We start from the raw sequence: 13,157 nt of genomic DNA, 5'->3' as shown, positions 1-13,157 counted from the left end.
TCTTCCCCGTTATCTGTAGAGGACAGTCTATGGATATGGTGTTATTGAGCTATTAAAGCTCTGATCATGGCTGGAAGGTAACATCATTAACCTCAGTTAGGACTTCATTAGCTACATCGCCAATTAATCACCGCATCTCACGGTCGATTAACTCTGTCTATGCCAAATCTTATAGTCCTTATCCTTATAAGGACTGGCTTAAAGGGGCGAAGCAAGAATGCTTTTCATCTTCCCCGTTATCTGTAGAGGACAGTGTAGGGATAAGGTGTTATTGAGCAATTAAAGCTCTGATCATGGCAGGAGGGTAACAGCAATAGCCGAGCCTCAGTTAAAACGCCATTACCCTCCAAGGGTATTGGATTGAACGAATCAATCACCGTATGTTTAAGTAAAGGGGATATCTCAAAAATATCGGACGATCTCTAGGCCACTCATTCGTGGGCGAAAGACCATCCAAATCTCCGCGTTGGTTCTACTCAGTGAAACTCGACCACCGAGCAGAACCGCTCATTCCGAAGAAAATAATTCACCGGCAAGTACCCCTCAGTGGGCCGTGCCGGAGAACACTTTCCCCGGTGACTCAATTGCTCCCTTAGGGCAAAACCTAAGAGAGCGAACTCATTAACCCAGGATAACAGCAACGGCCGAACCTCAGTTAAACTTCATTGGTTCAGCATTGCCATCCGTTACCCTAAATGGGCATCTCATATAAAATCAATCACCGACTATGTAAGTAAAGGTGAAATCTCAAAAAATCGGGCGATCTCTAGGCCACTCCATAGTGGGCGAAAGACCGTCCATATCTCAGCGTTGGTTCCACTTAGTAACGGGCTCCCCAATCACCGAGCAGAACCGCTCAAATTCCGAAGAAAATAATTCACCGACAAAGCCCCTCAGCGGGCCGTGCCGGAGAACACTTTCCCCGGAGACTCAAAGTGCTCCCTTAAGGCAAAAACCTTAAGAGAGCGAACTCAAAAACTCTCGAATCTCATCACCCAAGGGGGGTAACAGCAACAACCGAACCTCAGTTAAACTTCATTGGTTCAGCATTGCATTGCCATCCGTTACCTCCCAGGGCATTAATGAATCAATCACCGCATCTAACGGTCCATTGATTCATCCCAACCTATGCCAAATCTTAACTTAAAAACTTAAAAGAACTGGGCGATGGACTGAGTCCTTGACTCTTTATACCGTCATCTGAATGAAGAAAATCTGTGTGGATGGGGTGTTATTGAGCTAAAAGTTCTAGTCATGGCTTGGTAACGGCAATAGCCGAGCCTCAGTTAAAGCTTCATTGGCTACAGAATCGCTATCCGCTACCCTGGAAGTCCAAAAAAAGGACTGGAAATTCCAACCGTTTCTCCCTTTTCTTATAGTCTTATAAGAACTGGGCGATGGACTGAGTCATTGATTCTTTATCCCATCATCTGAATGAAGTAAATCTGTGTGGATGGAGTGTTATTGAGCTAAAAAGCTCTAGTCATGGCTGGGTAACGGCTATATCCGAGCCTCAGTTAAAACTTCATTGGCTACAGCATTGCCATTTGTTACCCTGATTAGTAAGTAAAGGGTAAAATCTCAAAAAATCGGACGATCTCTAGGCCACTCCATAGTGGGCGAAAGACCGTCCATATCTCAGCGTTGGTTCCACTCAGTGTCGGCCGCCCCGTCCTAGCACCCCAACTACTGAGCAGAACCGCTCAAATTCCGAGGAAAATAATTCACCGACAAGAACCCCTCAGCGGGTCGTGCCGGAGAACACCTTCCCCGGAGACTCAAAGTGCTCCCTTAAAGCAAAAACCCTAAGGGAGCAAACTCAAAAACTCACACCCAGGATAACAGCAACAGCCGAACCTCAGTTAACTTCCTTGGTTCAACATTGCCATTTGTTACCCTGGAAGTCCTAAAAAGGACTTATATTGGTTCCACCTCATTCCTATCCCCAAATTCCTATGCCAAATCTGAAATAATGCTATTCCTTTAAATCTTAATAATGTATTATTAAAAAAGGTTTATCACAAAACTTAAAATTTTAAAAATTTCATACTTGAGAAATTCTATTAGCTTAGAAAATTCTTTTACATTTTATTTTAGACATTCAATTTAATACATAATTATATATTATTTTATATTTTAAATGATTGTTGCATTCATTTTGAATATACAATTCTGATCATGGAGGTACAATTGGCCCTCAATTCCAAAAAAAAAAAAAAAGTTGAGAAATTATTTTAGGTATTTAAGCGAATTTTATATATTTCTTCTGAAGTTAATTTTCACATCTTACCTTTCCCACAATGCCCATCCCAGCAATATTTCTATTATTATGCAATATGTAAATATGGTTTGTCTGTTCTTTTTCAACCTATCCGTCCCTTAGGGAGGGTAGATTCTCTCTGATTAGGGGGTCACGACAAATTAATGCAGCCTAACTCTTCTGTTTCATCTCTAAGGGCAAGTATTCATTTCTACGAATTAACCATAAAGGTTTCTCGCGTCGTAGACGGGCATTTGAAACTAAAGGGCTCGTTTATATCAACTTAGCTACGACGCTCGTGATTTGTCTAAGGGATAGATTCTTTTTATTTTTGTAATTGATGATTATATTTATCATCCAGAAGTATCACTGTCGTACTATTGAAGAACTAAGCTGGCTTGAAAATGCCATGTTTGGTGACCAGAGCAGAGTTCTCCAGTTAACCTAATCTTTCTCCATATAGACAGCGTTTAGAAAGACATTCGATTGTGTGCGGAAGATATACACGTGTGCTTTTTTTAAGCTCCGCAGGACTTGTAGGAATGAGAATAAAGACTGACCTTTTTCTTTCAAATCAACTGCGGCATGCTAATTTCTTTTCTTGGACTAACTTGGTACACTTGGAAAAACCACGGCGTGGATATTGTATGAAGAATAAGGCTAAAAAATGGCTAATACCTGTTACTATACCTGAGCAAGTGTTTAGAATAGAGAGTAGAAACAGCAGTATTTTAAAGAGCGTAGAATTGCTAGTCAGAAGCATCCCAAATGATGCCGTTGTAATACTAAAGGATATGAAGTTGAGAATACTTTAGGGAAAAGTGTTTCCTCATGGAATGGCGTTATCTAACTAACTTTAATCAGTTACTAAGAAGACAGGTGACCACTCGGAAGGAGAGCTGCTTAAGAAAGGATGAAGGATGTTGAGAAAGTAGAGACGGTTGAGGGATATTCGGTTGGTGGATGGATGATTTATGCAAGCTCATTGCTAACATCGAACCAGAGTATCTCTTACAGCTTGGCAAATGGAATTAGAAGCTGGAAGCTGCTTGGAGATATGTGGCTGAGCCATCTTCTTTAAGTGATATTAAACTCACTTAGGATGATGAGATTATTTGGTTAGATTATAGAAATGCTACCTTTTTTGCGATAATAAGTCGAAAACAGTAGAGCTGTTATCCGAATTTGGACTTTTCTCTTGTGTTGGGATAGTCGAGATGTATTATAGGTTGCTGTAACTATAGTTACAGCAACCTATAATGCAGCCTATGTGGAAAATTCATGTGGAAAAAATAGAAAAAATAAGTTTTTTTCCACATGGCTAAAGACAAATTCCTAACCCGTATGAATTTGAAACTAAGATGAGAGTAGGAGTCCGATGTTCCAGTAAGAACATCTCAGAAAATCTCATAAATCGTTGCCCTTCTAGGATGGTTACTTTCAACATAATGGTGTGTGTCTTCCACTCCTCGGGTTCCTTGACAGCACGAAAGCAAGAGATGAATAGTACTGCCAACCCAAATATCGTTGCTAACCAAGTATTGTTAAGCTTAGTTATGGGTGGGATTACAACTAAGGTTGTGAGGCTAGTATATTCTCTCTAAATTACGTGTGTTCGTCTGGCTAGTTTGTCGGTTTTTAAGGATGAAAAACACAAGATTCCAGAAGAACAACAACGTGCCACCTGGATTATGAGACTTGCTAATTTATCTTCAATTGAAAAACTTCTTATAAAGGTTTTTTGTGTCATAGACGGAGTTCGAACCCAAGTTCATAAAATAAAACTATGATGCAATATAAAATTATTAATTAATTTGGTAGTTAAATTAACTGTTCACAGTGCACCTTGAAACACACAGAACAAGTTTCTTCTCCTCCTCCTTCATCCCTGCAACTGCTGTACTATGGAACAGTCTTCCCATTGTTGTGTTCCGTAAGAAATACAACAAGGTACTATAGATTGATCTATCAACCTCTCGTGTATGGGCCCAACATAACAAAACTCTCTCTCTCTCTCTCTTTCTATGTGTGTGTGTGGGCGTGCGTTCTTAACAGTGAGGTCTGCAAACTCACCTTCATTTGAATCGTCCTTACAAAGATTCCTTGCATCCCACATCGATTCCCATGTATAATTGGATAATAACTGGTGTCATAAAGAAAATTCCGCTCAGATAGAGAAAGAAATTAATTCTTTTATAAGTCAATGATTAATTCTTTCTTTGAAAAGAAATGGTAAGAAAGAAGAAATAAAGACAAACGAAATGAAAGGTAATTAAAGACGAAAAATAAACTAGGAGGTAAAAAAAGCTAATTAAGTAAAGAGTTAGGTATAAAATGAGCGAGTGTTTGCTGGAGTTCGAAAGAGTAAATGAAAGAAAATGGACTAAAACGAGATGTTTTAATTAATGTTTTAACTTAATAATTTACACACAAAAAATGTTTACAGTACTCTGCTGTTAATCACTTACTAATTTCTCGTCAAAGTCTGTTATTTAAGAGGAACCACTGATTCTTTCCGATAAATTAGTTAATAAGAAAAGGGCTGTGCGAGTTTTTTCGTTTTTATTATTATGTTAGCAGTATCTTAAATTATTAAGATACTGCTAACATTTTTCGTTTTTATTATTAAATACAAAGTGCCAACTTACGTTGTTCCGTGCAAAAAAGAACTGATTTGTAGAAACGAAGGCTTTTCCAGATTTGTGTTTAATTTAAGCGAATTAAATATTATAAAATTTAAATAAAATGTATGAGGACAGAATAAAGAAAGAAAGAGAGAGATAAAGAAAAGAGGGAGAGAAAGAGAGAGGGGGGAGAGAAAGAAGGGAAAAGAGACAGAAAATAAAAAAGTTGAAACTATAGTGAAACGAGAATTGAAAAGGAAGACAAAATCAGAGGTGGAAAAAAAAAAAGAAAGAAAAAGGTAAAATTAAAAAAGAAATACAGAAAATGAAATAAAGAAAAAGGAAAGAAATCACGCGAAATAAAAATAAAGAAGGAAAGTACAGAAAGAAAGAACAAAAAAGAAAGAAAGATAGAACAGAAACAGCGACTCTTAAAAAATAGAAAAACAACAAATAAATAAAAATCAAAAGGAAAATAGAGAATGATGAACAAAGACAGGAATCAATAAAACAGTCAGACGTAGAAAGAAAAAGAAAATAGAAAGATAAAGAGAAATACTAAAAGCTTAAAAATCTTTTCTTTTTAGAAAAGACAGAAAAAAATAAGAACTAATGTAATCGAAAAGAGTTTAAAAAAAAGGAAAAGAAATAATACGAAATAAAAATAAGAAAATAAAATATAGATAGATAGAACAAAGAAACAGAAGGAGCAATTGGGAAAGAAATAGAAAAAGGACAAAGAAAAATCAAACGGAATAGAGAGAAGGATAAATTTAAAAAAAAAGAAAAAGAAATTAGTTAGACATAGAGAAAAGAAACAGAAAGAAAAAAGGAGAGAGGGAAAAAACAATTAGCGTTGGAGTTGTAACAGTCAGAATGCAACTTGGTGATATTATGTTTGGATTTTTTTTCCGCTGTTTGATATTCTGCAGGTGATGAGAAATGAACTTCTGGGTTTAGGATGAGACTGTAGAATGGAATCCTATTACCGGTTTACCTCTCATACGTTATGCTTTCTTTCTTTTTGTACATATAATGGAATTTTAACGGCGCTATTGGATCATGTTTTGTGTGTGTGTGCACACTCACGTGTATCCCCAGTTAAACGTGCCTGCTGGACCATAATACAACTGGATGGAACAGTTTAGCTAGTAATGGCTTCACTGCATGACTCCACTACTTTACAGGGAAACTGCTTCACGTTATCTACGTACAATAGTCGACGCAATAGGATTTCTTTTCTTATGTCCATCGTTCACCATTCCAGTAGGCGAAACTAAAAATATTCAGTAAGAACCCTTCAGATTTGAACGCTCCACGGAACACAAAGATTTCTTATAAATAGACACTATCGTTAGTATTGCTACATTTCACTTTTTAGCTAAGAAATTGCTCCGTGAAAAATGCTTTGGACAAGAGTTAACAATTTTCTCTTTTTGTTGTTGTCGTAAGCAACTGTAAACAAGTTGTTTGATAAAAAAAAATAAAAGAAAAAAGGAAGGAGATAAAGAAGATTACAGAATGAGAAGAAAAATTTCTTCAATGAAATCTACTTACAGGTAATTAATTTTAAGTTTGTTTCTTGTATCTGAGTTCAATTAAGATTTGTAAAAAAAAGAAAAGAATCTAAAAGTGATCAATAGACTGGTGCGTGTATCGGTGTTAGACATGGAAGGATAGAGAGAAAAAATCAATGCGGAAAATATTCTAAATTTATTTGGGGTGTTGACGTTGCTTTATTAAGATTCGGACGCTGACGCTTTGATTATTTCAACAATCCAGGTAGAAACAATCAATCTAATGAATATGGGATGATATATTTTCATGCTTGGAGAGAGATTTGGGTGAGTTACTGTTGCATTTACAAGATTTATTGAGTTATAAAATGTATAGTGTGCTCCTTTAAAAGGGCTTTAACTATAGATTAGAATCTTTTGGTAATACTGAAGAAGACAGGCAATCTCATTGATCGGTAGGGACGAACGAAGAATTCTATAGGGATTCTGTATGTAATTCCATGGCTTCGTTGAGTTTCAGGCAAGACTGCATAATGTGACTGGTGGTGGTTCCTCTTGTTTTTGTTAGAGGAACATGTTGACGACGTTTCGACAAATGTGGGCGAGGGGGGGGGGGGGGTTATGGATGCCATTTTGAACCTAACGATCCATAATCTCCTATAGAATATGGAAATGTCAATAGAAAGAAGAAAACAGCGGACATGTTTGGGAAATAAAGACTATAATCATTAAGAATATCACTTGATATCTTACTGGTGTATTCTGTCTTTCTCACTTTTTGGACACATTTGTCTTTATTTTAATTTAACTTCTATCTTACAAATTCTGCGATCTTTCTCTCCTTCATTTATTTCTGACTTCCTCTCTTTTATAATTTGTTTTTTTCTCGTTTTCTCTTTCTCTGTTTTTATCATACGTTTTTCTCTTTTTTTTTCATATTTCTTTCCGTTTATATATCACGCTCTCCTTTCCTTTCGTCCTCTCTCTCTCTCTCTCTCTCTCTCTCTCTCTCTCTCTCTCTCTCTCTCTATTTCTCTCTCTCTCTCTCTCTCTCTCTCTCTCTCTCTCTATTTCTCTCTCTCTCTCTCTCGGTCTTCTTGGAATCCAAGTCTCAATTGTTCTTAACGCCATTACTTTCTGCTAAGATGTTCTTGATGAGGTAATAAATCGATTTGTTGTACGCTGCCACTTTAATTAGGAGCATTCAGTGACACCTGTTAAGTTCACAATGTAACACTGCTAAATATTAATGCACTGTTTCCATTCATTAATTGCAACCAGTAATGCACACTCCAGTCTGCAAGGAAATCGCTCACATAATTAGAAAAAGTAAACCACGCAAATAAACATCGTTGAATGTGAGGGAAACGTTTAATTACTGAGAACAAAGGGTGCATATTAAGAGATTTTCTTGTATTCGTCTTATTCTTCGGAAGAGGAATAAGAAGAATAGCAAAGGATTGGTCTTCGAGTCCTCTTTCTTTCTTTCTTTCTCACTGATGCAATACGTTCGTCTACGTTTGGTGGCAAATCAAACTCACTTCTTGCCGTATCTGCTTTGTTGTCTGCAGTCGGCGAAACGGTTGGCGGTGCAGCCACACATGACAAATTATGCCCACCCGTGATATAGTGAGAACGAGATTAACGCCATGAGATTGTGCTGTGCTGGATGACTGGTCATGTTGCTCCAATTTGGCTAGAGCCTGTGAATGTCTCTCTGCTAGATTTATGAGGTTGTTTGCAGCAAAGAAAGCAAAAAAGAATTATTGGTTCCTTATTACTTTCTTGTGCACAGAGGTGTGTGCGAGCTATGCTACCGACATTAAGATCTGGACGACACACACGCACACATATACGTGCGAAAGTGTAGCTCCCAATAAGCGAAGTGGAAGGATTATTTTCAAGTAATGAACGACTCGTTACAAGAAGATGCTTTCTCACTTCTTTGATTGTTTCGTGCGACTATTGTGGACAGTGAAACTATGTCCTTCCACCTGACCTTATTTCTCTAATAAATACAGACGCTGTCGATACATAGGTATCGACAGCGTCTGTATATATGTAACTGTATCTCTGCAACTCAAGACCTCAATAAAACTCTACCAATCAAGATACGCCACGACTGAATTCTACCAATCAAGATACAACGCAATAAAATTCTACCAATCAAGACACCACAATTAAATTCTACTAATCGAGATTTTGTGGTGTATCATGATTTGTAGAAATTCTACCAATGAAGATACTCAACAATAAAATTCTACCAATCAAGATACATCACAATTAAATTCCACAAATTAAGATAAACCGCAATAAAATTCTACCAATTAAGATACATCGCAATTAAATTCTACCAATCAAGATAAACTGCAATAAAATTTTACCAATCAAGATACATCACAATAAAATTCTATAAATCAAGATGCTCCTGAATGAAATTCTACCAATCAAGTTACACCACTATTAAATTCTACCAATAAAAATACACCACAATAAAATTATCTCCGATTGGCTTGCATTCTACCAATCAAGATATACAACATCTAGAGCTTCCTATTACTTCTTTTGTAGTCATGAGAGAAATTCTTACAGTGATATAAATAAGTCTCCCACGGCTATAAATAATCTTTTAAAGTCGCAGTTATAAAAAGAAGTCAAGCCTTTATTACAAATGAATCAACTGCTTAGACTTCACTTAACTTTAAAAAAATCCCACGATCTTTCCAAATCTGTTTATATTAGTCGACTCTCCTGACATAACTGATGGCTATTAATTGAAACAGTGACGTGAAGATCAACAAGCGAGAAAGTGCCAAGCACCGACTAATCTATAAAAGATATTGTTGATTTGTTTGCGTTACTGAGGCAACCAAAGGTGTATCTGTTTATTACATTAGCTTCTTTGTTTGCTTTGTTCCCTTTTAGTGCTGAGAGTTGGCATCAGTCGTTGATAATCTTGATGAATATCTATAATTCAATACCAAGACAACTGAAGTTAAAACTTGGTAATATTTAAATATATTAAGCGTGTGGTTTAAACCTGCTATCAAATACTGATCGTTTATATTTATACTAGGGGGCTCCTCCCCCTCCCTGACGCTTACAGCGCCCAATCCCCCCGAGTTCCAGACTGGTAGGCCGGTTCTCCTTGAATTCTGATGACTCGAATTTAGAAAACTCGAAAGGGATCCTCCCCCTGGCGCCTACGCCCCCCCCAGAGTTCCGGACTGGTAGGTCGGTTCTCCTTGAATTCTGATGACTCGAATTTTGAAGTCTCGAAAGGGGGTTCTTCCCCCCCGCGGCGCATACGGCGTCCATCCCCCCCCCCCCCCCCCGAGTTCCGGACTGGTAGGCCGGTTCTCCTTGAATTCAAATGACTCGAATTTTGAACACTCGAAAGGGGGTTACGTCTCCCCCCTGGTGCCTACGGCGTCCAACCCCCGAGTTCCGGACTGGTAAGACGGTTCTCCTTGAATTCTGGTGATTCGAATTTTGAAGACTCAACATTCAGGGTGGCCCTGAGTTTCAAAATGTTTCAAATAACTTGACAAAAAACGTGACACAAAAATGTTACAAAAAAAAGGCTTATCATTTTATATTATAGAGTAGATTAAGGATTTGTATCCTTCTTAGATAAAATAGGTCTAGTCAGTAGAATTATTATTTGACTCTTTTATTGTAGTGTATTCGGGAGTCTTTATAGCAGTGATGGCAACCCTTTTTAACTGGTGTGTCAAAACCTCAGAGAAATGGAAGAATCTTCCCTCCCCAAATGGGAGTAAATTGAAATCATCTCTCTCTCTCTCTACACACACGCACACTGGATATACGCATCATTTTAAAATTCAATCAAGAAAAATTATTCACTTACTTCGTAGCAATTGTAATTTTGATGAAATTTATTTTAATTATTAAAATTAACATATGAATTAAAATGTAGTATTTTAATCATGCAAAAGGAGGAAAAGGAAATAACTGATCTGATTCAATGTAAATTTATTATACATATATTTATTTAAATGTAATTAAAATTTAATAATTATGCATCACGTTTTAATTAAGCTGGCGTCTCATAAATTTAATTACTCGAATTTTTAAATTAACATAAATTTGCTGCTTCTGTAATCAATTACTGAAAGTCATCCCACATATTTCAAACTCTAAGATTAATTACCGAATTTGTTGTCTCTTCTTTACTATTTTCCCCTCCATCTGTACATCGCAAGCAAAAGACAAGATATTTTGCTAATTAATATTTGAACTGAAATCATTTATGAACATAAAGACAGTCTTTACTACCGAACCATAGAGTGGTCTTCTTCTAAACGCATATTCTTATATAGTTCCCTTAAAATATTACTTCCATCTCTCTCTCTCTCTCTCTCTCTCTCTCTCTCTCTCTCTCTCTCTCTCTCTCCCTACAAGGTGGTTCAAAATTCCACGTACAAACTTTGAGGGGAAGTAGAGAACATCAAATCAACCATACTCACATAGGAAAGCATGACCGCAAACGCCACCGGAAGTACTAACAGGGACACGAAATACAGAAATAACACAAGGCAATAAGCAGTGTAAAAAACTTTATTAGGCGTAACTGAACAGTTCAATAGTAGTTGGATGCATAATAGGGTAAACGAGGTGCACGTCTGCCATCTCAGCGTTCGTAAAACGACGCATGTTCTTCGTACGATGGCGAAATCTTGAATGAGGAAGCCCCAATTGCTCACCTGGAGTGCTGGCGAACAGCGCCACCTATCACTTTCGGGTGGCGTTTCGGGTCATGTTTTCCTATATGAATATGATTGATTTTGATGTTCTCTACCTCCCCTCAAAGTTTGTACGTGGAATTTTGAACCACCCTGTATATGTCAACCAATTTTCTGCTTATCTCTACATCATCATCGATGCCTGTTTCGTGCCTTTTAATCAGATAGGAATTATATGGTTTATTACCAAAGGCTTTACTGATAGACATGTTAGTATTATTAAAAAATTATTTGGTGTACCAAAACAAAATGGATTTGATTGTGAACTTTTGTTTGACTAATGCGAATAATATATATTTATATTTTAATACAACATAAACAAAAACAAAAAAAAGAATGAAATTCTCTCTCTATCTAGAGACAGATAGAGAGATTCTATACACTTAATCTCTCTATCTGGCTGTCTGTCTCTAGATAGAGAGATTAAGTTTATGGACCAATAATATGAAGCTATTTATAGGAAATATGAAATGAACTGAACATATGTTTTATTCTATCTGCTTAGCGTGTCGTATTATTTTTTGTAAATATGTTTCCTTTGCTAACGTTACGTTTTCTACACTGCCAGAAAATAGACCATCACGTGTTTGATTCTCCGACTACAAAAACTTTTCACTAGGATTTTATTCCCTCAGTCAGTTTCAAATTAGTAAATATTTGGCTGAGGAAAGCAATTTTTTGCTATCTCAATATAAGGTTGTCATCTCCTTAAAGCTTCTACTATTTCAGAATAATTTTCTATTCCAGGTTTATCTTCATTGGATGGGGGTCATCTGTCTGTCTTCCTCTCATTCTCCGAATACTTAAACTCGTGTGAATCTCTGACCACAAGTGCAGGTGACAAATAAAGGAACGTAGCTCGCTTCTTTATTTCCCAAAAGTTTGTTAACACTCAAGGATTTCCACTTACTCCGTTTTGAGGAATAAAAAACAGTGTGTGTGTGTGTGTTTACAAAGAAATAATGTTCGCTTACAGTTTGCTGAATTATACTGGAGAATATTTTAAGTTTAGTGTGAACTGGATCTAGTACACTTTTATCACTAGAAGCTCCATTTCGTTTTAAACCTTCCGATATTCCATTTGTCTGATAAACTGAAAAGAAAGAAATGATACTGCAAACACATTAAATATATGAAACTATCAATTATTTTCAGAATATTGGTTTCGATGTCTGTTTCCCTTATTTAGTAGTTACTCTAATACCAACTATGGTGTGGTGATCGAGAATGGATGGAGTGAGACATTATTTGTTAGCAAAATAAATAAATATATAATAAATATAAGCAAAACAAGTGTTTTCTGCCAGGTTGGCAGCAAAACGACCCAGAGGAAGACCAAGATATAGGTGGATTGATACGGTACAAAGTGCCTTAGACGAGAGAAATATAAGATCTGATAATGTTGGAGTCTTGACAAGTAACAGACTGATTTGGAGGAAAATTGTAGATAGGAAATTAATAATGATGTAATTTTTTTCATGTAGTACTATCGTATCCTGTACACTCCTTGAGGGTACATGGCAGGAATTTGATGATGATGATGATAAATAAATATATAAAATATTTTTTGCCGAAATAAAATAAAAAGGCTAAACAGACTTCCTAATAGAACACAACTTTTATTTAAAGTGAAAATCTATTAAGAAGTCTGTTTATTCAATATGTAAGCAAATGATTCTTTTTAGCTCTTGCCTTATTTCTTGAAAAATTTGCAATACGTAATATATTAATATGAAGGATGTTACGGATCCATCCCATAACCAAATATAGAAAGAAACAAAATTTACCAGAAAAATGTCGAGAATCGGAATTGTCATAGTTTATACTACATAAAAAAGCGATCTCGATCCAAGAGATCCCGCGTGAGCCTTTTATTAGCTTCGATTTGGCTTCAGACGAGGCAGAAGCCTAGAAAACAAAACTCTCTCGATACCATAACCTAAAACCGATCTTGAACGTATTTCGTGGTGTTTTCATGTAAAAGTGGTAC

General features: G+C 36.5%; 1 protein-coding gene across 1 annotated transcript in view; it reads right to left on the bottom strand.

Moving 5' to 3' along the window:
* LOC150095146 (inactive tyrosine-protein kinase transmembrane receptor ROR1-like) overlaps nucleotides 1-13,157 on the bottom strand; it is a 122,928-nt gene that overhangs the window by 53,272 nt on the left and 56,499 nt on the right. Inside the window, exon 2 of the mRNA XM_090411205.1 lies at nucleotides 12,159-12,260. Within this exon, the coding sequence (XP_090267331.1) occupies nucleotides 12,159-12,260 (102 nt within the window). The remainder of the gene's footprint in view (nucleotides 1-12,158; nucleotides 12,261-13,157) is intronic.

This window comes from Typopeltis vanoorti, chromosome 21, assembly GCF_054136105.1.
Source record: "Typopeltis vanoorti isolate ZY-2024b chromosome 21, IOZ_Tvanoo_1.0, whole genome shotgun sequence".
NCBI classification, from domain to species: Eukaryota; Metazoa; Arthropoda; class Arachnida; order Uropygi; family Thelyphonidae; genus Typopeltis; species Typopeltis vanoorti.
This window is presented reverse-complemented; position numbering and strand designations above follow the sequence as displayed.